Raw genomic sequence first — 27,771 nt, forward strand, 5'->3', positions numbered from 1 at the left:
GATCAGTGGAGCCAGTCTATCCTATAAGCGCGCTCACAGACAACCTGCTAACATTCGCTGACACCCTCACGTTTCAGAGCCAGAGGAAATGGCCACGAGGACCGACGCATCGATATAGTCTTTCTTATGAGATTTCATTCAAAAGCTGTGCGTTGGAGGAATAGACTGCCTTCTGGAACTAATAATCTCTGTACACCGTATTTAGATTACCTTGACAACCGGTCTCAGTGATTGACAGCAGGACCGATACATGCGAGTTGTTGATGCGCTTAAAAAACTTTTGACCGAAGGTTCTAGTTGGTTTTATCCGTTATGGTGATTTTTCCATTTAGGCTATTGTAATATTTTTTTTCTTGTTGAAAAAAACACATCTTCACCTTGCTGCGGGTTTCTTCTTTATTGCCACTGCGGATTACAATTTTCAAGTGGATGTAAAAGTCATCAACTTTATACACCACCTTCTCTGTGGACTCACAGTACCTGACCACCTTCTCTGCGGACTCACAGTACCTGACCACCTTCTCTGCGGACTCACAGTACCTGACCACCTTCTCTGCGGACTCACAGAACCTGACCACCTTCTCTGCGGACTCACAGTACCTGACCACCTTCTCTGCGGACTCACAGTACCTGACCACCTTCTCTGCGGACTCACAGTACCTGACCACCTTCTCTGCGGACTGACACATTCCCTGTTTCTTACCTTTTTATCTCCAAGACAGGCGCATGTCGATGGCGCAAAGGGTAGGCCTTAGTGCAGTTGCAATGTATAATTTCTTATACATGTTGATCGAACCTCATTTACCCATAAGTAATCTGGACAGGCTGAGAACATCTCAACTCTCCACATACAAGTAGCCTACACGTTGAGCTTTTCTCAGCAGTCTGCACCCTGCATTAGATTAGTTGTTCTGTTTTCCATGCATGGGAAATTTGATCAAATGAATGTTCACTGTCATTCTCATGAGTAAAGGCTTGTGTTTGGGGGATGTCTGTAGCCTACGATAAATCCGTGATAGAAGCATACCAACAGACAGTCCATGAGTTTCTCACATGTAACTCTGTCTTTCTCCATCCAGTACGATGAACTGTCCCACTATGGTGTTGGGATGGACGGAGTTGGACTCCCGGCGTCCATGTATGGAGACCCGCATGCTCCCCGGCCTCTTCCGCAAGTCCACCACCTGAACCATGGTCCGACTGCACATCCAACCCAGCACTATGGATCCCACGCACCCCACAACATCATGCCCAGCATGGGCAGCGTGGTGAACGACGCGTTAAAAAGAGACAAAGATCAAATCTATGGGTGCGCATCAGAAATATTCCACATTTGTCTCTGCTAGGTTTTCTTATTCTTGTTAGACCTATACTCATAACATTTAGATGTGAATAGGGTATTTATCGACTATCGAGAAATTAGAACCAAATCCTAATTTGACATAGGCTACGTGCGTAAATCGAGTTTATGTCAATGCCACATTTTGCGCAAATAATGTGTTTTACGGGTATGCACGCATCTCAAGATTGTGGCCCTTATTCTGAGTGGAGACACTTCACATTTATCAGCTATGCTAGGCTAAAAACAAATACAAGACACGGATCATGAAACCTTAAAATACAATACAGTCCACTTAAACAAAACGTTTTATTTAACATTCCTGGTCTAATTGGCGTTGATGTTTTGTCTGCATCATGTTGCAGTCACCCGTTGTTCCCTCTGCTCGCCCTGGTGTTTGAGAAGTGTGAGTTGGCGACCTGCACGCCCAGGGAGCCTGGAGTAGCGGGCGGCGATGTCTGCTCCTCAGACTCCTTCAACGAAGACATCGCTGTCTTTGCAAAACAGGTACTGGTACTTGTGGTTTATGATAAGCCCTTTTTTATGACCTAAAATATAGATAACGATAGGAATAGAGGTTTGTATAGCCTGCTTTAGCCATTATCTGTGCTTTTAAACGTTCATCATATTTTCCTTTTTTTAATGTTTGATAATTGATGGACGGATGGATGAATTGTTTGATTGATTGCTTGCCTGTTTGATTGATTGATAGATTGATGGACTATCTGATTGATTGCGGTATGCAGACAATAGACTAATATGATGTTTTCTCTATAGATACGTGCAGAAAAACCGTTATTTTCATCGAATCAAGAGGTGGACAATTTGGTAAGCCAGTTAACTTACATGTCCACTTTTTACGCGTCAATTGCGCAGCTGGATAAATCGTGTCATATTGTCTTGTTTCACTTTGTTTAAATACAACACGACAATTCAGAACGTTCCATTGAAGGAGCAACAGGAAACGCAGACGAGTCGTAGTTAAAGGCCTATTTTGCTACTCTGCAGCGGGTTGCCGCGGAGGTCCTTGCCTTGGGCATCCCAAAAGCAGGGACTGTCTAGGAACCATTGCTCTGCTAAAGCATCTATTTGATTAAGAAAATACATTGTAACATACTGTAACTTATGGCTACTTTACTGTATAGGCCTACAGTGTGCATTCATTAATGTATGGTTTTATTACATAGGCTTATTATTCATTCATGTATGGTGTTATAACATAGGCCTAGTTACTATTCATTAATGTATGGTGTTATAACATAGGCCTAGTTACTATTCATTAATGTATGGTGTTATTACATAGGCCTAGTTACTATTCATTAATGTATGGTGTTATAACATAGGCCTAGTTACTATTCATTAATGTATGGTGTTATTACATAGGCCTAGTTACTATTCATTAATGTATGGTGTTATTACATAGGCCTAGTTACTATTCATTAATGTATGGTGTTATAACATAGGCCTAGTTACTATTCATTAATGTATGGTGTTATTACATAGGCCTAGTTACTATTCATTAATGTATGGTGTTATAACATAGGCCTAGTTACTATTCATTGAGGCAAACATGTCAGCATGACTAAATACTACATTTTATATGTTCTTTTTTTCCAGATGATCCAAGCTATTCAAGTATTACGATTTCATCTTTTAGAATTAGAGAAGGTAAATTATGTTTTATTGTAAACCTATATTTAATGCTTTACTCTTTGCTTTTTTGTTATTATATTTTTTTGTAGGAACGTTATACAATCACTCATAATAGCATAGCTTTAACTTCTTGAAGTGTAATATTTTCCTCTAACACACATAGACCTACGCATGGCTGTGGCACCGAGATCTTGGAAGGGTGCTGCTAACACGAATTTTCATTGAATAGGTGCACGAGCTCTGCGACAACTTCTGCCATCGGTACATCAGTTGTTTGAAAGGCAAAATGCCCATCGACTTGGTCATAGATGACCGAGATGGCTGCAAATCCGATTTAGATGACCTGACGGGATCTTCCACAAATCTAGCAGATCACGTGAGTGTCTAGGCTTCGAAATTACATATTGGTGCTAATTCTTGCAAGGGGTGCTGCTAGTAGCATGGTGTTTACGATGTACAAAACTATAATTTCAAGATCATGGGCAATTTAGCCTAATTGTGAGTCAGTTTAATATATAACAAATGTAATCGTTTTTAAAATAAACGGTCTCACATTGAATTTACTGGTTACTATTAAACAATTATTGTATTAGTAACCTATCAACAAAAAGCAATTCAATGCACCTACATGTCTGCAAAAATGAGTGCTAACGGTGATGTGTACTGAGGGAAGTTTTGTTGAGCTCTCATGTCTTCTTAAAAAGAGGAGGAATGAGAGAGAGAATTGTTCCCCTTTTTCAGCTCTATTGTATAAATCATCTATTTTATAGGTTTATCAGAGAGGGAGAGAGACCATGACAATTAGATGACAATGTGTGCTTATTAGGAAGCACATTTTATATTATTTTATATTCTTTCCTTAATTTAATGTTTGATGTATTTAATTTGAGCTAATACATTAGTAATAGATCAATTAAGATTGGTAATAATGATGATGGTGATGATGATGATGATGGTGATGATGATGAGGATGGTGGTGATGAGGATGATGATGAAGATGATGAGGATGGTGGTGATGAGGATGATGATGATGGTGGTGATGATGATGATGATGATGAGGATGGTGGTGATGAGGATGATGATGATGATGAGGATGGTGGTGATGAGGATGATGGTGATGATGATGGTGATGATGATGATGAAGATGATGATAATGATGAGGATGGTGGTGGTGATGATGATGCTGATGGGGATAATGATGATGATGATGGTGATGATGATGATGATGATGATGGTGGTGGGGATGATGATGATTTTGATGATGATGAGGATGGTGGTGATGAGGATGATGATGAAGATGATGAGGATGGTGGTGATGAGGATGGTGGTGATGTGGATGATGGTGATGATGATGGTGATGATGATGATGATAGATGATGATAATGATGATGATGGTGGTGGTGATGATGATGATGGGGATAATGATGATGATGATGATGTGGTGATGTTGGTGATGGTGATGATGTTGGTGATAATCATGATGGTGATAATGATGATGATGAGGATGAGGATGATGAGGATGATGGTGATGATGATTGTGATGATGATGAGGATGATGATGAGGATGATGAGGATGGTGATGATGGTGATGATGATGGTGATGATGATGAGGATGATGATGAGGAGGATGAGGATGATGATAGTGATGATGATGATGATGAGGATGAAGATGATGGTGATGATGATGATGATGAGGGTGGGGATGATGATGATGGTGGTGATGGTAGTGGTGATGATGGTGATGGTGATGATGATGATGAGGATTGTGGTGATGACGATGATGATGGTGGTGAGGATGAGGATGATGATGTTGATGATGATAGTGATGATGATGATGAAGATGATGATAATGATGATGGTGGTGGTGATGATGATGATGGTGATAATGATGATGATGAGGATGGTGGTGATGAGGATGATGATGAAGATGATGAGAATGGTGGTGATGATGTGGATGATGATGATGATGATGATGATGGTGGTGGTGGTGATGGTGATGATGATGAAGATTATGATAATGATGATGATGGTGGTGGTGATGATGATGATCGTGATGATGATGATGATGAGGATGGTGGTGATGAGGATGATGATGATGAGGATGTTGATGATGATGGTGGTGGTGTTGATGATGAGGATGGTGGTGGTGATGATGATGATGAGGATGTTGATGTTGATGATGGTGGTGATGATGGTGGTGGTGATGATAATGATGAAGATGATAATGATGAGGATGGTGGTGATGAGGATGATGATGAAGATGATGGTGGTGGTGGTGATGATGAGGATGGTGGTGGTGATGATGAGGATGATGATGATGGTGATGATGATGAGGATGATGATGTTGATGATGGTGGGGATGATGATGATGATGGTGGTGATGATGATGATGATGGTGGTGATGAGGATGATGATGATGATGATGATGATGAGGATGATGATGGTGATGATGATGATGGTGGTGATGAGGATGATGAGACTGTTGATGTTGATGATGGTGGTGATGATGATGATGGTGGTGGTGGTGATGATGATGAGGATGTTGATGTTGATGATGGTGGTGATGGTGTTGATGATGAGGATGGTGGTGGTGATGATGATGATGAGACTGTTGATGTTGATGATGGTGGTGATGATGATGATGGTGGTGGTGTTGATGATGATGGTGATAATGATGTGGATGAGGATGGTGGTGATGAGGATGATGATGAAGAGGATAAGGATGATGAGGATGGTGGTGGTGATGATGAGGATGATGATGATGGTGATGATGATGATGAGGATTATGAGGATGATGATGATGGTGATGATGGTGATGATGATGATTAGGATGATGATGGTGATGAGGATGATAAGGATGATGATGATGGTGATGATGATGATGATGAATAGGATGGTGATGTTGATGAGGATGATGATGGTGGTGATGATGATGGTGATGATGATGAGGATGATAATGATGATTGTGATGATGATTATGATAATGATGATGGTGATGATGATGGTGATGATGATGGTGATGATGATTAGGATGATGATGTTGATGATGGTGGGGATGATGATGATGATGATGATGATGGTGGTGATGATGGTGATGATGATGATGATGATGATTAGGATGATGATGGTGATGAGGATGATAAGGATGATGATGATGGTGATGATGATGATGATGATGATGATGATGATTTTGATGGTGGTGATGGTGATGATGAATAGGATGGTGATGATGATGAGGATGATGATGGTGGTGATGATGATGGTGATGATGATGAGGATGATAATGATGATTGTGATGATGATTATGATGAGGATGATGATGAGGATGATGGTGATGATGATGGTGATGATGATTAGGATGATGATGTTGATGATGGTGGGGATGATGATGATGATGATGATGGTGGTGATGATGGTGATGATGATGAAAATGATGATAATGATGATGATGGTGGTGGTGATGATGATGAAGATGATGAGGATGATGATGATGATGTTGATCAAATCAAAATCAAATTTATTTATATAGCCCTTCGTACATCAGCTGATATCTCAAAGTGCTGTACAGAAACCCAGCCTAAAACCCCAAACAGCAAGCAATGCATGTGAAAGAAGCACGGTGGCTAGGAAAAACTCCCTAGGAAAAACTCCCTAGAAAGGCCAAAAACCTAGGAAGAAACCTAGAGAAGAACCAGGCTATGAGGGGTGGCCAGTCCTCTTCTGGCTGTGCAGGGTGGATATTATAACAGAACATGGTCAAGATGTTAAAATGTTCATAAATAATAATAATAATCATAGTAGTTGTCGAGGGTGCAACAAGCACGTCCGGTGAACAGGTCAGGGTTCCATAGCCGCAGGCAGAACAGTTGAGACTGGAGCAGCAGCACGGCCAGGTGGACTGGGGACAGCAAGGAGTCATCATACCAGGTAGTCCTGAGGCATGGTCCTAGGGCTCAGGTCCTCCGAGAGAAAGACAGAAAGAGAGAAAGAGAGAATTAGAGAGAGCATATTTAAATTCACACAGGACACCGGATAAGACAAGAGAAATACTCCAGATGTAACAGACTGACCCTAGCCCCCCGACACATAAACTACTGCAGCATAAATACTGGAGGCTGAGACAGGAGGGATCAGAAGACACTGTGGCCCCATCCGATGATACCCCCGGACAGGGCCAAACAGGCAGGATATAACCCCACCCACTTTGCCAAAGCACAGCCCCCACACCACTAGAGGGATATCTCCAACCACCAACTTACTGTCCTAAGACAAGGCCGAGTATAGCCCACAAAGATCTCCGCCACGGCACAACCCAAGGGGGGGCGCCAACAGAGACAGGAAGACCACGTATGTGACTCAACCCACTCAAGTGACGCACCCCTCCCATGGACGGCATGGAAGAACACCAGTAAGCCAGTGACTCAGCCCCTGTAAAAGGGTTAGAGGCAGAGAATCCCAGTGGAAAGAGGGGAACCGGCAAGGCAGAGACAGCAAGGGCGGTTCGTTGCTCCAGTGCCTTTCCGTTCACCTTCACACTCCTGGGCCAGACTATACTTAATCATAGGACCTACTGAAGAGATAAGTCTTCAGTAAAGACTTAAAGGTTGAGACTGAGTCTGCGTCTCTCACATTGGTTGGCAGACCATTCCATAAAAATGGAGCTCTATAGGAGAAAGCCCTACCCCCAGCCGTTTGCTTAGAAATTCTAGGGACAATTAGGAGGCCTGCGTCTTGTGACCGTAGCGTACGTGTAGGTATGTACGGCAGGACCAAAGGTATGTTGATGATGTTGATGATGGATATGATGATGTGGATGATGATGTTGATGATGGTGGTGATGATGATGAGGATGTTGATGTTGATGATGGTGGTGATGATGATGATGATGATGGTGGTGATGATTGATTATGATGAGGATGGTGGTGATGAGGATGATGATGATGATGGTGGTTGTATTGATGATGAGGATGGTGGTGGTGGTGATGAGGATGATGATGATGATATAATGATGATGGTGGTGATGATGATGATGATGATGAGGATGATGACGAAGATGATGGTGGTGGTGGTGGTGATGATGGTGGTGGTGGTGGTGATGATGATGGTGGTGATGATGATGGTGGTGGTGATTATGATGGTGGTGATGATGATGATGATTATTGGGTCTGCATGGTGAAGAGTACAGCTAGATGTGTCCTGTTGGGTCTCCCTCCCCTCTAAGAGGGCTATGAGGACTAGTGTTTGATTTTACACTTGAATGCTAAACCAATTGGATTACTATTGTCGGTAAAGAGGAGGGTCTTTGTCAATCCATGGGCCTATAGGGTGCCCCCTACACGGGCTCTTTCTCCTCCCACATGTCAATTCTGATATCATGGTTCCTTTAATAACCCTACAGTACTGGAGCAATGGCATGAACTTTGTGTTGGGGAGAGTCCTCATATTTGATTGCTGTCCTTTACACTAAGTAGGTTTATCCGAAGTAAACTACTCATGACTATCAGAAAAAAATTGTGTTTACTGTCCACATCTAATTTCATTGTATTCACATTGTTAGATGATTTTGCATTTTCTTAATTCAGTGGTTGTAGACACAAACACACTTTGTATGTATGTGCGTGTTGTGAACATTGTTCAAGGTTCACTTATCTGACAGGACATTCTGCTGCTGGCTGTCCCGTGATCCAGTTCACCTTTTGTCCAATGCATTATGTATGGGCTGAACTTCTCTGGGTGTTAGGCCACATGCAGAACAGTGTATGTGAATGTATTCCTAATATAATAATAATGTATGCCATTTAGCAGACACTTTTATCCAAGGAGGCTTACAGTCACGCTTCATACATTTTACGTACCGTTGGACCCGGGAATCAAACCCACAATCCTGGTGTTGCAAGCGTTCTATGCTCTACCATCTGAGCCATACAGGGCCACATGGCTTTCAGCATAATGTATGGGCTGTAGTCCTCTGGGTGTTAGGCACAGGCGGCTGGTGGCACCTTAATTGGGGAGGGCGGGCTCATAGTAATTGAAGGAACCAAATTAATGGAATGGTATCAAACACATCAAACACGTGGTTTCTATGTTAATACCACTCCATTCTCTCCATTCCGGCTATTATTATGAGCCGTCCTCCTCTCACCAGCCTCCTGTGGTGTAACGACACATGCAATGCACACGCAGAACGGTGTATGTGAATGCCAACCACTCTGTATCTTGGGCCTAGTCCATGTTTGAGAAGAACAACAGCTGTTTGTGTAGCTGTGTTGATTAGTGGTTGTGAAGGCAACTTTAGCGTCCATTTCCAGTCTTTCTCATTTGCGTTATTTCAGAAACAATTATCTGAATACTAAAAGCAACTTGTGAGACTAAAAGCAACTATCTCAAGGTCATCAGATTGTTAAATAGCCATCACTAGCACATTAGAGGCTGCTGCCTAGATACATAGACTTGAAATCACTGGCCACTTGCATAAATGGAACACTAGTCACTTTAATAATGTTTACATGTTTTGTTTACATATGTTTACATATGTTTACATATGTAAATACTGTATTCTATTCTATTCTACTGTATCTTAGTCTATGCCACTCTGACAATGCTTGTCCATATACACTACAGGTTAAAAGTTTTAGAACATCTACTCATTCAACGGTTTTTCTTTATTCTTTACTATTTTCAACATTGTAGAATAATAGTGAAGACATCAAAACTATGAAATAACACATATGGAATCATGTAGTAAACAAAAAAGTGTTAACCAAATCAAAATATATTTTATATTTGAGATTCTTCAATAGCCTTGATAACAGCTTTGCACACTCTTGGCATTCTCTCAACCAGCTTCACCTGAAATGCTTTCCCAACAGTCTTGAAGGAGTTCCCACATATGCTGAGCACTTGTTGGCTGCTTTCCCTTCACTCTGCGGTCTGACTCACGCCGAATCATCTCAATTTGGTTGAGGTCGGGGGATTGTGGAGGTCAGGTCATCTGATGCTGCACTCCATCACTCTCCTTCTTGGTCAAATAGCTCTTACTCAGCCTGGAGGTGTGTTGGGTCATTGTCCTGTTGAAAAACAAATGATAGTCCCGCTAAGCGCAAACCAGATGGGATGGTGTATCGCTGCAGAATTCTGTGTTAGCTATGCTGGTTAAGTGTGCCTTGAATTCTAAATAAATCACAAACAGTGTCACCAGCAAAACACCCCCACACCATAACACCTCCTCCTCTATGCTTTATGGTGGGAAACCAAAAATCTCAAATTTGGACTCCAGACCAAAGGAAAAATTTAAACCAATCTAATGTCCATTGCTCTGGTTTCTTGGCCCAAGCAAGTCTCTTCTAATTAATGATGTCCTTTAGTAGTGGTTTCATTGCGGTAATTCAATCATGAAGGCATGATTCACACGATCTCCTCTGAACAGTTGATGTTGAGATGGGTCTGTTACTTGAACTCTGTGAAGCATTTATTTGGGATGCAATTTCTGAGGCTGGTAACTCTAATGAACTTATCCTCTGCAGCAGAGGTAACTCTGGGTCTTCCTTTTCTGTAGCGGTCCTCATGAGAGCTAGTTTCGTCATAGCGCTTGATGGTTTTTGCGACTGCATTTGAAGAAATGTTCATTGTTCTTGAAATGTTCCGTATTGACTGACCTTCGTGTCTTAAAGTAATGATGTACTGTCATTTCTCTTTGCTTATTTGAGCTGTTCTTGCCATAATATGGGCTTGATCTTTTACCAAATAGAGCTATCTTCTGTATACCACCCCTACCTTGTCACAACACAACTGATTGGCTCAAATGCATTAAGAAGGAAAGAAATTGCACAAATTAACTTTTAAGAAGTCACTCCTGTTAATTGAAATGCATTCCAGGTGACTACCTCATGAAGCTGGTTGAGAGAATGCCAATAGCTTGCAAAGCTGTCATCAAGGCAAAAGGTGCCTATTTTAAGAATCTCAATATATAAAATATATTTAGATTTGTTGAACACTTTTTTGGTTACTACATGATTCCATGTGTTATTTCATAGTTTTGATGTCTTCACTATTATTCTACAATGTAGAAAATAGTAAAAATAAAGAAAAACCCTTGAATGAGTAGGTGTTCTAAAACTTTTGACCCGTAGTGTATATATATTCTTAATTCCATTCCTTTACTTTAGATTTGTGCGTATTGTGTGTATTGTTGTGAAATTGTTCGATATTACTTGTTAGATATTACGGCACTGTTGGAGCTAGAAACACAAGCATTTCGCTACACCTGCAAGAACATCTGATAAATGCTTGTATGTAACCAATAAAATGTGATTTGATTTGATTTGCTGTACGTGTGAGAAGTTCATGACAAATCTTCAGGAGTTTAGAACTCTGTTCTCTCTGCCAGTTCTAGGCAGCTAAACCTCACAATGAGTACAGTATGTTGGTTCTCTTCAGGACACACCAACTCTGCCTCTCTTTTGGAAATGTTTGAGTGAGTCCACAACCCAGCCTATATCCAAGAGAGAGCAGCTCAATATTCGTGTTTATATCACAAACTTACAGAGTAAGAAGACTCATCTGAGTTTAGGGATGACAAATGTGTGATTGAAGATCAGTTGAAATCAGTTATGATGTCATAATTTATTATCTATTTGTATTATCTTAACTTCTCTACCTTTATGGATCTAAGTTTGTACGATACATTTTAAAGAAGGATAGACCACACTGTATCTGTAATTAATGTAATCTTAACAGCTGGGGTGTGAGTGAGTAAAGAACCCCCTTCATTAGCTTGATAAACGTGGAAACACATGGCACTTTGAATGGGACGCCACACAAACAGCTTTCTAATTACTGTGTGTTGGGTTGGAAAAGGGGGCCTGCTCGTCGAGCTCGATGAGAGGCCTCATTCACACTGCGCTGCCATTGTTGCTGTGATTATTCTTGTCGTTGGCTGAGCTCTTCATCTGAGCGCCATCCGGCGAACAGCTGACGCCAAGAGGCTGAAGAGGTTGCTCTGCTGTTTGGCCCTCAGCTTTAGACTGTCTAAGTACCCTGGTCCCTGTGCATATATGGCCCAATAAATAGGTGTTCGGAGAGACCACTGGGCTTCAGAATCAGTCAAGACACCGGAGGATAGAGGAAAGGAAGAAGTGTTGCTGGAGCTCTGGTGCTGATTGCTTTGGCTCTACAGTATTAGCTAGTGTAGCTGAATATCAGCTTTAACGTTTAATTTTTTATTTTATTTTGCCGCCGTCTCAGTCTCAGGGAAAATGGTAATTTACATTGTTGGATTATTGGATTATGGATTTTATGGACATGTTCTATTTTCTTATTGACGACATGGTCATATTGTGCGCTGTGGTAAATTGGCTGGGTTTGTGTGTGTTTGAGTGCGTATGTTTGTGTGTGTGTGTGTGCGTGTATGTGTGTGTGTTAGGGAGTTACATTGATGTTCAGCGATGGCATACTGTATCTACTGTTCTCTAATGTGATCTCTCTCTTTCCCTCTCTCTCTCTCTCTCTCTCTCTCTCTCTCTCGCACTCTCGCTCTCTCTCTCTCCCTCTCCCTCTCCCTCTCCCTCTCCCTCTCCCTCTCTCGTTCTCGCTCTCTCTTGTTCTCGCTCTCCCTCTCTCTCGCTCTCTCTCTCGTTCTCTCCCTCCTCTGCTGTTGTGTGGTCGGGACGGGGGATATGTTGATGACATTCTCTGTGGACCCCAGAACCCGGCGTCCTGGAGAGACCTGGATGACGCCCACTCCACGCCATCCGTGGGTACCCCGGGGCCCTCCAGCGGGGGCCACGTCTCCCAGAGTGGGGACAACAGCAGCGAACTCGGTAAGAGAACCACAGCTTCTCTTTAGACTCAATACCATATCAAAGGTTAACCTCAGTGCTGACCTCATACAAAGGCAATGGTCTTTTCTCTACTTGTGGGCTTTAGATGAAACTTAGTCTCTCCAGAGATCATAATGATAAGCAGCTATTGTTTCTCCATCCTTATCATTCAGATAATGTTGAGATAAGAGGTTGTTGTTGAATCATCAGTTAGTTTGTTGGGTTTTGATGGTGAGGGATCACTTATCCAGGTCAGGTGATAAAGTTCAAAAGTTTAATCTGATATGATGAGGGTAATTATTGCCAATTACTTGTTTTGCATGACTGTGTCCAGTATTGCTGTATAATAGCCTACTTGGCTTTCTGTCTGTGTGCCGGCTGTTCATTTGGCCTGTGATGAGCTCATTGGAGGCTATAAGGGTTTTATGACTTGTTTTTGTTTTTCTCTCCTATGGCCACAGTAAAAATAGAATAGACTTTAAAGCAACTTACCACCCTCTGCCCATCAGGCATCAATAGCCAGGGCACTGAGCTAAACAATGGCAGGATGTTTTGCAAGACAAGAGCAATTCAGAGGATGAAAGGACAGTCAGAAACAAAGATTAAGTTTATTCCTCCTGATTTTACCTCAGTTTCTTCCGTTATCCTAACTATCTGAAAAACATGTTCAACGAATTTCACTTAGCCTAGTATCCATGTCATGTTTAATGTCATTGTATGCCCTAACACAGTAACACTGACTATGTGAATTGTATTGTCAGCAAAGAGAGGGGAAAAGGATGGTGTGAATGGCTTTTTCCTTGGCTCCTCTGGAGATGTTTATTTTTTTTAACAAAAGCGGGGGGGGGACCCAAAATCCATGTCTCCCTGCCCTTTTGACCTGGGTAGAGAATGCATAGAGGCTGGGGAAGCACAATAACCCCTGCCGTGGAGCTGGGAAGGACAGAGCCACTTTATGTATGGAGGAACAAAGGGGAGAAATAGCCCCAGAATGATCAGAGTCCCAGTTATAGTCACTGGTAGCAGGATCTGATGCTTCCCTGCCTACCTGCTGCTCCTCATAATCCTCCTGGGGACTCTGCTATTTTTTCATCCCTTGTTTTCATCCCTTGTTTTCATCCCTTGTTTCCATCCCTTTTCTCATTCAAGGGGATGAGGCAAGCAAACACTTTTAACATAGGAAGGGACCTGGGGGCCAAAGCGGGGCCTTTACGTCAGCAGCGCAGGCCTGGCTAGGAGATTACTGATGCTCTTCAAAGTACCTACTATGAGGGAGCTCCTATTGTCCGAATGGACATTAGTCATGGTTGTGTGGTTCAATGATAAAAGCCTTAAAAGGGTGAACCTACAGTCTTATCTAATGGAGGAGAATTGTGGTTAGTATGGTTGGTATCAACCACAGGTAGTTGATATGTGGTTGGTTGATTGGTGGTGTAGTTATGGCTTAGTGACTATGTTAGCCATGTGGCTAACCGCTAACCCATTGGCTTATGCAGTCTTTGGTTGTTTTCTTGTAAGCTGTGTGATATGCAGAAGGGAATGTCTTTGATTCCACCTCCCCCGGAGTGACTCTCAGATAGATGGGGCACAGGGACAGTTCTAAAAGGGATGAGCTATCCTAGGAATGTTTTTTGGGGGCGGGGCTTGGAATGTCCGTCATAAAAAAAGAAAAGGAAACCAAGGGGAACTAGCTGCTGTGAAGCCGCTGTACACTAGCGTTTACAAAGAGGGGAATGCAGAGCGGGAAGAAACAGGATGCAGTCAGTGCATCTTTTTGTCTCCTCCGGATACCCCCGAAAATGGAATCCAGAACTGCTGGTGGTGACATACCAATGACACTGCAGGCTAATGTCCCCATATAACCTGTGACAAGATGCTCTCACAAATAACTTTGGAGAGAGGCACAAGAACTAGAAGTGTTCATCTTAATCCAGCCCTTACCAATCACCACTCCAAATCAATAGGATAAAGGCCTCTGGGAGGAACGATTCTAGATCTATTCATCAACATCAATATAGGATTCCCAGTGTCTTGGAAAGCTTCCAGACAACAACTCCCATTTAGCAGTGTCCATCATGGGTAATAACAGGAGGGGCTGAGAAGTGTCATTGGTGATGGATCAGGTCCAGGTGAGCTCATTAGGCAGGCTGCATTGAGTTCCCATCACTGATGCAGGCCGGAATACAGCAATCACTTCTGTTAGCTAATAGCCAACCCTGCACTTTATCTGATATGGACATGTCATCATGTGGATTCTCTTGCCTCATCTAGTTTTCCCAGTTTATACCTAATTGTAGGAGCACTGGTCTCTGATGTTGTTGATGAGAGAGAGGAAGAGAAAGGGAGAGAGAGAAGGAGAGACAGAGAAAGGATGAGAGAGGGAGAGAGAGAAGGAGAGACAGAGAAAGGATGAGAGAGGGAGAGAGAGAAGGAGAGACAGAGAAAGGATGAGAGAGGGAGAGAGAGAAGGAGAGACAGAGAAAGGATGAGAGAGGGAGAGAGAGAAGGAGAGACAGAGAGAGGAAGATACAGGGAGAGAGAAGGAGAGACTGAGAGAGGATGAGAGAGGGAGAGAGAGAAGGAGAGACAGAGAGAGGAAGATAGAGGGAGAGAGAAGGAGAGACTGAGAGAGGAAGAGAGAGGGAGAGAGAGAAGGAGAGACAGTGAGAGGAAGATAGAGGGAGAGAGAAGGAGAGACTGAGAGAGGAAGAGAGAGGGAGAGAGAGGGGCTTAGAGTAGGGTGTTGGGGGTTGGAAGCCAGCCAAGGATGCCTCTCTTCTTCATATCTTAGGGTGCTGTTTTCCCTAAAGCGCCCGAGGCAGTACTCCAGCCTTCCCCACGGCAGCAGCCCCCCGTGTCACGAGTGCAGACACTGGGGCAGGCATGCAGGGGGGAGGGAGGAAGGGAGCGGGGCAGGCAAGCAGGGAGGGAGCGGGGTAGGCAGGCAGGGAGGGAGCGGGATAGGCAGGCAGGCAGGCGAGGGGGCTAGGCCACGGGAGGAGCGTTCCACGGGTACGATTTTGAGAGTAGTGCACTGTCACACTGCTTAGATTGGCTGAGTTGCCAGGGAACAGTCAGAAGCGATTAGCGTAGCAGAGGATCTGCCCTGCGGCCTTCCCTCTCTGGAGCAGGAAAAAAAAGAGGGCTGGGGGGAGAGGAGGAGGGCTGGGGGGAGAGGAGGGGGGCTGGGGGGGAGAGGAGGAGGGGGGCTGGGAGGAGAGGAGGGGGGCAGGGGGGGGTTGACTCTCCTTAGATATAATTAGGCCGTGCTGGTGACTTCCTATTTTTCATTCTTTCCCTCATTCTCTCTTCCATTGTTTTCAGTTATTTGGTACAGAAACAGATACATAACTAATTTAAAATGACCAACATGGATTTTTGTCATTTTGATCACCCGCACCAGCCCAAATGTTTAGTCATTGATAGGTATCGTTTTTTATTGATTATTTCACCACTCAAGGCATTTCTGAACAAAATGTCTCTCCTAGCCTGTGAGACAGGATATTAACTGTCCTCTCTGAAACAACAGATCTCTTCAACACCATCCTCCAAGACCTTTCTTCCCACAACAAACCTCCTCATTTGTGTCAGTCATAAGACCAAAAGCTTAGAAAAGAAACCTGTTATAAAAGCTTGTTATAACATCTATGAACAGAGAGGATGAGGAATAGAGGACACACAAAGTAAAGCATCACATAAGCAAAGGAGACAGTGGCCAAACAACCTGCCCTGTCCTTGACTTGGACTACACCATCCGTCAGAACACCTCCATCCCCAACCCACCCCTCCCCTCCCCTCCCACCCCACTCAGTCCAAGTCATCCTTTTTAATGGCAATATTCATTAGCTGAAATATTTATGCATGATTATGGGTGCATATATAGAAGCCCCTTTGATTGATGCATCCCCAAAAACAAAAAGACATGCCAGGGCAAATCTTATGAAAAGTAGGGTTCCAGTCCCGCCTCCGGGGAGGAGTCTCTCAGATGCATTATTCACATGCCCTCCAGGCAGGCTTTCAAGGCATCTCTGCCCCGAGGGCAAGAAAAACAACCACCACTGTTAAAAGTAAATCATCTCGGCTGATGCACAATTAATGGCGGAGAGGGAGAAGGAAAGAGACAGAGAGAGAGAGAAAGAGAGGGAGAGAGAGTTCACAGAAGGTTCTGTGATGAAGAGCAATGGGGAGCGAGGGCAGGGGCGGAAGCCGCAGAAATCTCAGTTTAAAAGGGAGCCTTCTAGCCTTGATCCGTGAGAAGGTTCCCATTGAAACAATAATGCCAGTAGGAGAGAGAGGCTGTGTGTGTGTGTGTGTGTGTGTGTGTGTTGTGTGTGTGTGTGTGTGTGTGTGTGTGTGTGTGTGTGTGTGTGTGTGTGTGTGTGTGTGTGTGTTTGTGTGTGTGTGTGTGTGTGTGTGTGTGTGTGTGTGTGTGTGTGTGTGTGTGTGTGTGTGTGTGTGTGTGTGTGTGTGTGTGTGTGTGTGTGTGTGTGTGTGTGTGTGTGTGTGTGTGTGTGTGTGTGTGTGTGTGTGTGTGTGTGTGTGTGTGTGTGTGTGTGTGTGTGTGTGTGTGTGTGTGTGTGTGTGTGTGTGTGTGTGTGTGTGTGTGTGTGTGTGTGTGTGTGTGTGTGTGTGTGCGTCGCAGTGTGAGTCAGACAATCCAACACAGACAGACTGGAGGGGGGTGTGAAGGTGGAAGGGGTAGGGGAAGGCTAGGTCACTGAACACATGGGGGGCTTGAGGGGGAATGACCACAACCCCCCCAGCCCCATAACACCCCCCTCCATCCACCCAAACATCCTTAGCACACATAGACAAAAGGAGCGCCCTGCTTTCAACTTCACAGGTGAGGGGGTTTGTTATGTTATTGTGATGTCATACCTTAACTATGAGGTCACAATTGTTATTTTGTTATTGTGATATTTTTCCCTTTTTTTTCTTTCTTTTTTTTCTTTTTTTTACAACTAAACCATTTGTCTTTATCAAATTGTGGAATATCTATACTGGGCAAAAAAATAAACGCAATATGTAAAGTGTTGGTCCCATGTTTCATGAGCTGAAATAAAAGATCCCAGAAAATTTCCATAGGTACAATATTTTTATTTTTCACAAATGTTGTGCATAAATTTATTTACATCCAACTTAGTGAGCATTTTGCCCTGCCAAGAGAATCCACCCACCTGACAGGTGTGGCATATCAAGAAGCTGATTAAACAGCATGATCATTACACAGGTGCACCTTGTGCTGCAGACAATAAAAGTCCACTCATATGCAGTTTTGTCACACAACACAATGTCACACATGTCTCAAGTTTTGAGGGAGCGTGCAATTGGCATGCTGACTACTGGAATGTCCACCAGAGCTGTTGCCAGAGAATTTAATGTTTTTTTACCATAAGCCGCCTCCAACATCATTTTAGAGAATTTGGCAATACGTCCAACCACAGACCATGTGTAAGCACGCCAGCCCAGGACCTCCACATCCGGCTTCTTCTCTTGTCTGAGATCAGCCACCAGGACAGCTGATGAAACTGAGGAGTATTTCTGTCTGCAATAAAGCCCTTTTGTGGGGAAAAATGTATTCTGATTGGCTGGGCCTGGCTCCCCAGTGGGTAAATAAAAATGCTGCTGCCTGCGCATTGTGTCTGGCCACGGATCTAACAGTCAGTACTTCATGTCAAGCCTACAGCCTGGCTCTAACAGTCAGTACTTCATGTCAAGCCTACAGCCTGGCTCTAACAGTCATTACTTCATGTCAAGCCTGCAGCCTGGCTCTAACAGTCAGTACTTCATGTCAAGCCTACAGCCTGGCTCTAACAGTCAGTACTTCATGTCAAACCTGCAGCCTGGCTCTAACAGTCAGTACTTCATGTCAAGCCTACAGCCTGGCTCTAACAGTCTGTACTTCATGTCAAGCCTACAGCCTGGCTCTAACAGTCATTACTTCATGTCAAACATGCAGCCTGGCTCTAACAGTCAGTACTTCATGTCAAGCCTACAGCCTGGCTCTAACAGTCAGTACTTCATGTCAAGCCTACAGCCTGGCTCTAACAGTCAGTACTTCATGTCAAGCCTACAGCCTGGCTCTAACAGTCATTACTTCATGTCAAACATGCAGCCTGGCTCTAACAGTCAGTACTTCATGTCAAGCCTACAGCCTGGCTCTAACAGTCAGTACTTCATGTCAAGCCTACAGCCTGGCTCTAACAGTCAGTACTTCATGTCAAGCCTACAGCCTGGCTCTAACAGTCAGTACTTCATGTCAAACATGCAGCCTGGCTCTAACAGTCAGTACTTCATGTCAAGCCTACAGCCTGGCTCTAACAGTCAGTACTTCATGTCAAGCCTACAGCCTGGCTCTAACAGTCAGTACTTCATGTCAAGCCTACAGCCTGGCTCTAACAGTCTGTACTTCATGTCAAACATGCAGCCTGGCTATAACAGTCAGTACTTCATGTCAAACGTGCTGCTCAGATTGAATTAACAGCTCATCATTTTTTATTGAGCTCTGTCATTACAGTATATGCCCCTCTACATTATCCAGAACTGTAGCAGAATGTGGATGAGGTCGTGCAAATGTGGAAGATGTGGAATCTTCTGTTGCTATGCTGTTGATTTGCCCTAGACCTCTGCTACTCTTTCAGTGTGCGTTTCTGGCGAATGGAGGTGATGTGTCTAAGTTAAAGACTTCTCCTAACATATCCCTTGTGGCTACTTTTTCTCCTGTTTTAGGAGATGGCCTCGACAACAGTCTGGCGTCGCCGGGCACAGGAGACGAGGATGACCTGGACAAGAAGAGACAGAAGAAGAGAGGTATCTTCCCCAAAGTGGCCACCAATATAATGCGAGCGTGGCTCTTCCAGCACCTCACGGTAAGACAGCAGGCCCGACCTGGCCCTAGCTCCAGCCCTAACCAGACTCCCCTACTGGGGTGGTTCTGTTACCCCAATCACATCTTGCTCTGCCCAAAGTACACCCTCTTGTGCAACTGGTCATGACTATCATGCATTTAACCATGAGGCCCATGTTTTGTAGACATCTTCTGAATCTTCCCACGTTCCCCATGTGGGTAGGCCAAGTACTCCTGGGGGTAATAGTAATACAAGTTACTGCATTCAACACTCAGTCATGTCACAACACAGGGGTATTGGTCTGTGACATTGTAGTGCTTTGCCGAATGATTTTCCCTGTGATTTTAAATTTGTAAAAAAACAGTAATTGGGGGTCAAGGGAACAGTGGGCTGTATAAAAGACAAGTAGTGTATGTTTTCTAACTGCAGACTCTCCATTATACAACACTTGTTAGGAATGATGCCACTATACTGAGCGTCTGAACTTCGTTTTACAAAAACAGAATAGACTACTTTCCCAGAATGCAACTCCTCTGTTCAGGCTCAGAAGGACTATTTGACATTCCAACGACTTCCAACCAATCCCCTGTGAGGAGAGTTTCACCTTTTATCTCCAGACCCAATAGACAGCGCCGCAGTCTCTGACTCCTCCTCCTTCTCCTCTGGTTTTCTACTTTTCATCTCTCCACTCGTAGATGTTTTCAAAGCTCCTTATTTGTTTTCTGGGTGAAAATCTGTCACACATCTCCTGTACAGGATGTAAGAACCTTTAGATTGGGCAGACAAAAAAGAAGAAGGAAAGGAAGGCTAATTGAATCATCCCCTCTCTGTTCCCTGTCTCTTTTCAGCCTCACTGGTTAAGCACAAGTGTTTGTCATGGAAGGATGTGGCTCGTATACATGGTGTAAGGGGGAGTTTGGCCCCTCTATGTCCTCTGCATGGTCCCATTGCAACACCCAGGCGATCAGCCATTCATCGGGCCACAGAGGGTGAAGGAGACGGATTATGTTTTGTCCCGACTTTACCGTTGAGGCTGGGGTCGGAGAAGGGGAGAGAGGGTCTTTCTCTAGATAGTCTTAGCCTTCAGCTGTTGTGCTCCTGTTCTGAGGAGGAGCTCTAAAGATCCTCCTCTACAAAGGTACAGAGAAAGCAGCAATGGAAGATTTAGATTCATTCTAGGATTCATTATTGGCCAACTAGCATGGTCATACAGTAACTGTTGGTTTTAGACCTCCACTTACATGCTGATTGAAACAGATCTTTGTGAAGCTCTCTTTTTAACGCTAATGTATTGAATTAGTTACAATAAACATACATTGCATTTCGCAAAACACAGCTATAAAAGGGTGCTCTTGATCAACCATGAGGCCCTATCGGAGCTCAAAGGAATTTCTTGTTCAACCATGAGGCCCTGTTGGAGCTCAGAGGAATAAGTCTTGTTCCACCATGATGCCCTGTTGGAGCTCAGAGGAATAAGTCTTGTTCCACCATGAGGCCCTTTAGCTCGAGATAAGTATTGTTCCATTGCCCTGTTGGAGCTCAGAGGAATAAGTCTTGTTCCACCATGAGGCCCTGTTGGAGCTCAGAGGAATAAGTCTTGTTCCACCATGTGCCCTGTTGGAGCTCAGAGGAATAAGTCTTGTTCCACCATGATGCCCTGTTGGAGCTCAGAGGAATAAGTCTTGTTCCACCATGAGGCCCTGTTGGAGCTCAGAGGAATAAGTCTTGTTCACCATGCTTCTTGTTCCACCATGAGGCCCTGTTGGAGCTCAAAGGAATAAGTCTTGTTCCACCATAAGGCCCTGTTGGAGCTCAGAGGAATAAGTCTTGTTTAACCACAGCTCAATGACAGGTGACCTGAGTAAAGTAACATAGCTGATAAGGGTTAGACATTGGAGAGAGGCCCCAATGTGACAACACTCTGTGGATTGGACTGGAGACATTAGCAGAGGGTTTTATTTAGGAAGACAGAGATATTCTGCTGGGTTGAGGGAGGAGCACTGAGCCATCCGTCACTAGACTGTCAGACACCAAGCTGGGAGGTCACCATGACGATCACTTGTGGCAACAATGGCTTTTGTCACCACCATTGCGGTTTATGTGTGTGTGTGTGTGTGTGTGTGTGTGTGTGTGTGTGTGTGTGTGTGAGAGAGATGTTTGTGTTTGTGTGTGTGTGTGTGTGTGTGTGTGTGTGTGTGTGTGTGTGTGTGTGTGTGTGTGTGACTTTGTGTGTGTGCGTGCGTGCGTGTGTGCGTGCGTGTGTGACTTTGTGTGCGACTGTGTGTGTGTGTGTGTGTGTGTGTGTGTGTGTGTGTGTGTGTGTGTGTGTGTGTGTGTGTGATGTGTGTGTGTGTGTGTGTGTGTGTGTGTGTGTGTGTGGAGAGAGAGAGTGTGTGCGTGCGTGTGTGACTTTGTGTGCGACTATGTGTGTGTGTGACTGAAAGACCTGTTTAAAAATGAAGTTGTTTCGAGCTCATTCCTCACCCGGTTACCATAGGAGGTGGCTGCAGCCCTGACAGCGCCCACCACCCTGTACCCTGTGAATGGGTAAACTCTGTCTGCAATCTGCCGCCCTTCTCCCTCTGTCACACCGCCAGCAGAGAGGCAGGGGACAGGGAGACAGGGGGACAGGGGCCAGGCCCTATTCAGGCCTTAACAAAGGTCTCCATTGTGTTCCTTTGTATTGCATTTGATCATTTGTCAAATCATGTCAAATAATGTCAAACAATGCCACACGCTTTGAGCCCAAAGTGTTCGGGGGCCAATCAGTGGTCAGTCTTGGTTGTTCACTTGTGCTTATGCTAACGAGAGAGATTGACTTGTGTGTATATTAGCCAAGGGTCACTGTGGATGTGAGTCTATCACTGGGCGTGATTACATTTCCTGAGTTTGACTTTCCCTTATGTTGTGAATGGAAAGCCCCTGGTCGTATGTGAGGTGTGTTTCTGTCTAACCCTAACCCTAACCTTAACCCTAACCCTAACCCTAACCCTAACCCCTAGTCGTATGTGACGTGTGTTTCTGTCTAGACATGATCGTTTGTAAATCAATGCAAGCTGGGTGTTTTTTTTTTTTTTACTGAAGATGTAGTTTTTTCTGTCCTCTGTGTACCACAGCACCCCTACCCTTCAGAGGAACAGAAGAAGCAGCTAGCACAGGACACAGGCCTCACCATCCTGCAAGTGAACAACTGGTGAGTAGCTAACCCTAACCCTAACACTAACCCTAAAGCTAACACTAACCCTAACACTAACCCTAAAGCTAACACTAACCCTAACGCTAACCCTAACCCTAACACTAACCCTAACGCTAACCCTTAAGCTAACGCTAACCCTAACCCTAACGCTAACCCTAACACTAACCCTTAAGCTAACGCTAACCCTAACGCTAACCCTAACACTAACCCTAAAGCTAACGCTAACCCTAACGCTAACCCTAATCCTAACGCTAACCCTAAACCTAACCCTTGTGCTTCATTCTCTCCTTTATTCCTTTCCTTCTTTCCTTCGTACCTCCTCCCAGGACTGGCTCATAGGCTCCTATCTAAATCTATGCTACAGCCATGTTTTTGGCGAAGCCTGCACATTCTATGTTCAGCTCTTTGGAAAGGGAACTAAAATGGGCGTGTTAAACATACTCAATCTATCTTCACTGTTTGGGAAACATTAACAGGGAGATGTACACCCACTCTCGTCCCCTTACAATCCCTCAGCCTCATTTTACATGTATGACATGATGGATTAAAGCATATTTAAGGCCCGGCAACCTGGCCCCTTTGTAGATGGCTTATCCCATTTTGGGAAGGGGGGCGGTGTCCAATGTAATGATCACAGAGGAAAGAGGAACAGATCCAGGGGGGTTTGGTTTCGAGATTACAGTTCTGGTGTGTTATCTAAAAGGTATCACTTTACTTTGAGTTTACACGGGGTCAGGTTTGGAATAAATGATTTGACTTTGGCTTCTCGCGATTAATCCTCCCCCATCCCAGAATCCATATTGGGTTCTCAACACACCTAATTACATAGACGTGCACCTCTAATCCCGAGGAGTTAAGAATTCTATTAGTTTTATTAATGGATCTACTTCAATACACTTATCAAAGCAGGCGAATGCTTAGCTTACCTATCTGTCCGGTCCTGCTGGGTCCTGTTGGGTCCTGTTGGATACAGTGATACGTCTCTGACCGAAATTGGCCAAACGTTTAGCCTTATTACAGCCTGAGGCTGAAGGGGCTAAACCCAAATCAATAGATCTGGTAAGCTATGTGGCTGTCTCCTAATACCCCAGATCATGTCAATAAGAATAAGAGCGATTATTAACCTAATCCCTGAAGACACGAGACATTGGAATACTAGTAAAACTGGAGCAGGAAATTGTCATATTCTGTTTGATTGCTGAATGCTTTGATTATCTTAAAGAACTCCACCCAAAAACTGTATATTTAAAAAAATGTCATTACTCCATTATTGATATAGTCCCAAAATGTTTTGCGTGTCAACAATGAAGTTTTCAAGATATGTAACTTTCTAAATACAGAAATCTGGCCCATATGATGCATCGTATGAAGGACAGATGGACTAATGAAACAAAGACAAATAGATAGTTTTTGGGGTGGAGTTTTCCTTTAAGCAGACCAGGAAGATGAATGCAAAGGAGATCTAAAGCCAAGGAGAAGCTTCATGTACTGTATATTCCATGTTGGTTTGAATTCTCTCTCCCTTCTCTCCTCCTCTCCAGGTTCATCAACGCCAGGAGGAGAATAGTACAGCCTATGATTGACCAGTCTAACAGATCAGGTAAAGCACAATTTCAATTGGTTCAAATTAATAACATACAATGGCTTTGTTTCTCAGTCATTTTATAGTCATTTTTAATTGTACTATACTGTATGATTTTGTAATGTAGATGAGGATGTTTTGAACGCCACTTGTATTCTTATGCTTTATCTCTTCTGTCTTTTGGCTTCGACACATACTGACCAATAGAAATATAATTGTAATCTAGTATTATAGCTCTATACTGACCCAGTAGAAATAGAATTACAATCTAGTATTATATCTCTATACTGACCAATAGAAATATAATTATAATCTAGTATTGTAGCTCTATACTGACCTGTAGAAATATAATTATAATCTAGTAGTATAGCTCTATACTGACCCGTAGAAATAGAATTACAATCTAGTATTATAACTCTATACTTACCCGTACAAATAGAATTACAATCCAGTATTATATCTCTATACTGACCAATAGAAATAGAATTACAGTCTAGTATTATATCTCTATACGGACCAATATAATTATAATTATAATCTAGTAGTATACAGTATACTGACCCATGTCTTGTTAATGTTACATCCACAGTGGGCCAGGGGACGGCATACAGCCCTGACGGGCAACCAATGGGAGGCTTTGTACTCGACGGACAGCAACACCTGGGGATTCGGCCTGGCGGTAAATAAGCAACCTTTATTCTCATCCTGTTATCTGTCCCTTTCTACCAATGTAGCCTAAAATCTGTTTCTGTTCTGTTTGTCTATTCATGGGTTATTATTGTATATTGTCATATGAACCTGTGATTGCACCATGTAATTAGTTCCCCTCTCTGTCACTCATTCTGCAGGACCAATGGGTGGAATGGGAATGAATATGGGGATGGATGGTCAGTGGCACTACATGTAAACCCTGTCCAACCGAGGCAAGCCTGAAGAAGAAGATGGAGAAGTAAGCACAGCCTCATTCTCACTCCCCTGTTACATTTTTCACCCACAAGCCCCCCTCCTCCATTGTTCCTCTATTCCTCTCCATCACTCCATCTCTCTCTCTCTCTCTCTCTCTCTCTCTACATTGCTCACCCTCTCTCCCTCATCTGCTCCCCTTCTCACCCCCTCCTCCATTGTTCCTCTATCTCTCTCCATTCCTTTTTATCAATTTTTCTTTCCATCCTCCTCTCCTTCTCCAGGGCTCAATCTGATTAAGAATGTGGGGTTCTGGACTCCCTCGGTCCCCCTCCAGCTCTCTGGGCCCTGCTGACAGTTCACAAATCAAGACGTATTGCCTGCCGGAGGCACTGGAGCTCACCAGATTTTATTTAACACCCACACTCCACTGCTCAATGAGCCACGCTATAATGACACTTACCTTGATTAATTGAGCTCTTTATATGTAAATAGAGAGCCCCGCGTTCGCCTCAATCTTCACTGGGTGCCAGTTCCGCCAACACAGCCCCTTTTCCCTTCCCGACATTTCCCTGATTTTGCTAATCAAGTCCAAAGAGCATGAGGGTGATAGCAGCGAGGGTGCAGCGCCAACATTTAGAATACAGTCCACATAGAGATATCTTATTCACTCAAGCTGAATAATAATATAATTTTGAGACTATTTCATCCAATCATTTCTCATTGAATGATCATTGACCGGTTACTGTAATGGTGTAATACAGGAGGCTGTTCTCCTCCCTTCATTTAATCTGTGGCAAGACCGTATGCTGATTGTGACGGCTGTACATTTACCCAGGGTTCCATGTGGGGTTGTTTTGCAGTAAAATGCACTTATCCCATGCATAATGGAATCAGAGCCATAACGTTTGTCAATTAAAAGATCCCTTAAGAATTACACCACTGAACCAGCAATGTCCAAATGTATGTACCAGCTGTAAGACCTATGTCTGGCTCAGTCATGTATAGCATTGTCTTTACCTTATAAGATTTTGGTTCTGTATTTGACGTGTGTTAGGGTATGTTTGTATAAGAGACTGACCCAGGCTCCTTCTTTGTGTTACAGGCCTCCATGGTTTGCTCAGGGAAAATCCTGCCGCTTGGTCCAATGAGCGCGTGACTCCGCCCCAGTCACACCTGTACCTGTCATCTGACTACGCCCACCTCACCTCCCCACTGGAACATAGAGGACCACATCTGCACAAACGCCGCCCACATTGACCTTTAATAACCCCACGCCTAGAGGAAGACGAGGGAAGACTAATAAACAACAACAGAAACAACAACATTTGCAGACAACAACAATCTTCCAAAACAAAAAAAGACTTCTGAATGAACAACGGAAGCTAAAACGACCTCAACAACATTTTGACACATTTTTTGTTTTCTTTTTTAAATTATTTATTTATTTTTCTACAATGGTGAACCATGGGGACAAGAACTTTTTAGTCTTTGCCCGAGATATATTGACACAGCCCGCACACACACACACACACACACACACACACACACACACACACACACACACACACTAACACACATTCCCTCTCTCTCACACACACACACACTCAAACAAATACACACACTTCATCTTATGAACACACCATTTGAACCACTGTGGAATATCTAAAAAGATGATAAAGAGTTTTAATAACTGTTGTGGTGTATAGACTTGTGCTTTTTCATTTGACTGTTTTAACCATGTTTGCGCTTTGTGATCATTAGTTTATGGAGTGAGAGTTTATCACTAATCCCACCCCTATGTGCTGTGGAACAGAGAGAAAGAGAGAAAGAGAGAGATTGCCTTAGAGTCTGCAGCCTGGAGCTTGTCTCCGATACTGCAGATGGCAACTCCATCCAGCTCCCAACAAAAAAACAAGCCCTCTTTTTATTTGTATTCTGAATGTGGCCCAGTTGCTTTTATTGCCCATGCACTGAATGAATTTCATATATTTGTATTATTCTGTTTTGATTTGGATTGTTCTGTGTTGTCCTGAAATCAGACTAAAGAGCTGATGGAGTGACGTCATACTGGTAAGGTGGATCTTGGACCGACTTCCATTTAGATCATGTTACAATAGTTTTATAGCACACAGGAAGAAGAGAAGGGTTTCTGCACTAAAGACCAAAATAAAAACACATTTTAAAACTTGACCTCAGAGTCTTTTTTCGGCACATATTCAATTTCTCCTGTGAAAGAAAGAACCTTTTGAGGAGAGAAAGAAAAGTTAGAGCTTGAGTTGATACTATAATATGATCCTGTGACCTAATTCAGTTGGATAACACCTGAAGTGAATGCATTTTTTTGGTTTGCTGTTTGGGCGACATTTGCATATTAGCTACCTCGTGACATTTATTAAATATTGCATGTCTTTGTAAATATTTTTTTTCTT

At 43.5% G+C, this 27,771-nt stretch overlaps 1 protein-coding gene across 2 annotated transcripts; it reads left to right on the top strand.

Annotated features, from left to right (window-relative positions):
* LOC106608173 (homeobox protein Meis2) lies at positions 1–27,532 on the top strand. 2 transcript variants are annotated; one of them, XM_014205957.2, is made up of 13 exons: positions 1–744; positions 1,080–1,309; positions 1,705–1,846; positions 2,117–2,167; positions 2,957–3,007; positions 3,222–3,368; positions 12,696–12,810; positions 19,540–19,679; positions 22,775–22,851; positions 24,396–24,454; positions 25,026–25,115; positions 25,285–25,385; positions 26,445–27,532. In XM_014205957.2, exons 1-12 carry the CDS (start codon positions 727–729, stop codon positions 25,341–25,343), a joined length of 1,179 nt encoding a protein of 392 aa, XP_014061432.1. In that variant the 5' UTR covers positions 1–726; the 3' UTR covers positions 25,344–25,385; positions 26,445–27,532. The 2 variants fall into 2 exon arrangements, with proteins under 2 accessions (XP_014061432.1, XP_014061433.1); XM_014205958.2 differs by lacking the exon at positions 26,445–27,532 and adding an exon at positions 25,624–26,438.
* The last annotated feature ends 239 nt before the right edge of the window (positions 27,533–27,771 follow it).

Source organism: Salmo salar, chromosome ssa06, assembly GCF_905237065.1.
Source record: "Salmo salar chromosome ssa06, Ssal_v3.1, whole genome shotgun sequence".
Lineage (NCBI taxonomy): Eukaryota > Metazoa > Chordata > Actinopteri > Salmoniformes > Salmonidae > Salmo > Salmo salar.

What these genes read in the sequence shown, in the direction of transcription:
- LOC106608173 (XM_014205957.2), top strand. An exon ending in ATCAAGAGGTGGACAATTTG is followed by an intron (nt 2,168 to 2,956) that starts GTAAGCCAGTTA and finishes CTTTTTTTCCAG; the next exon opens with ATGATCCAAGCTATTCAAGT. An exon ending in ATCCTGCAAGTGAACAACTG is followed by an intron (nt 22,852 to 24,395) that starts GTGAGTAGCTAA and finishes CCTCCTCTCCAG; the next exon opens with GTTCATCAACGCCAGGAGGA.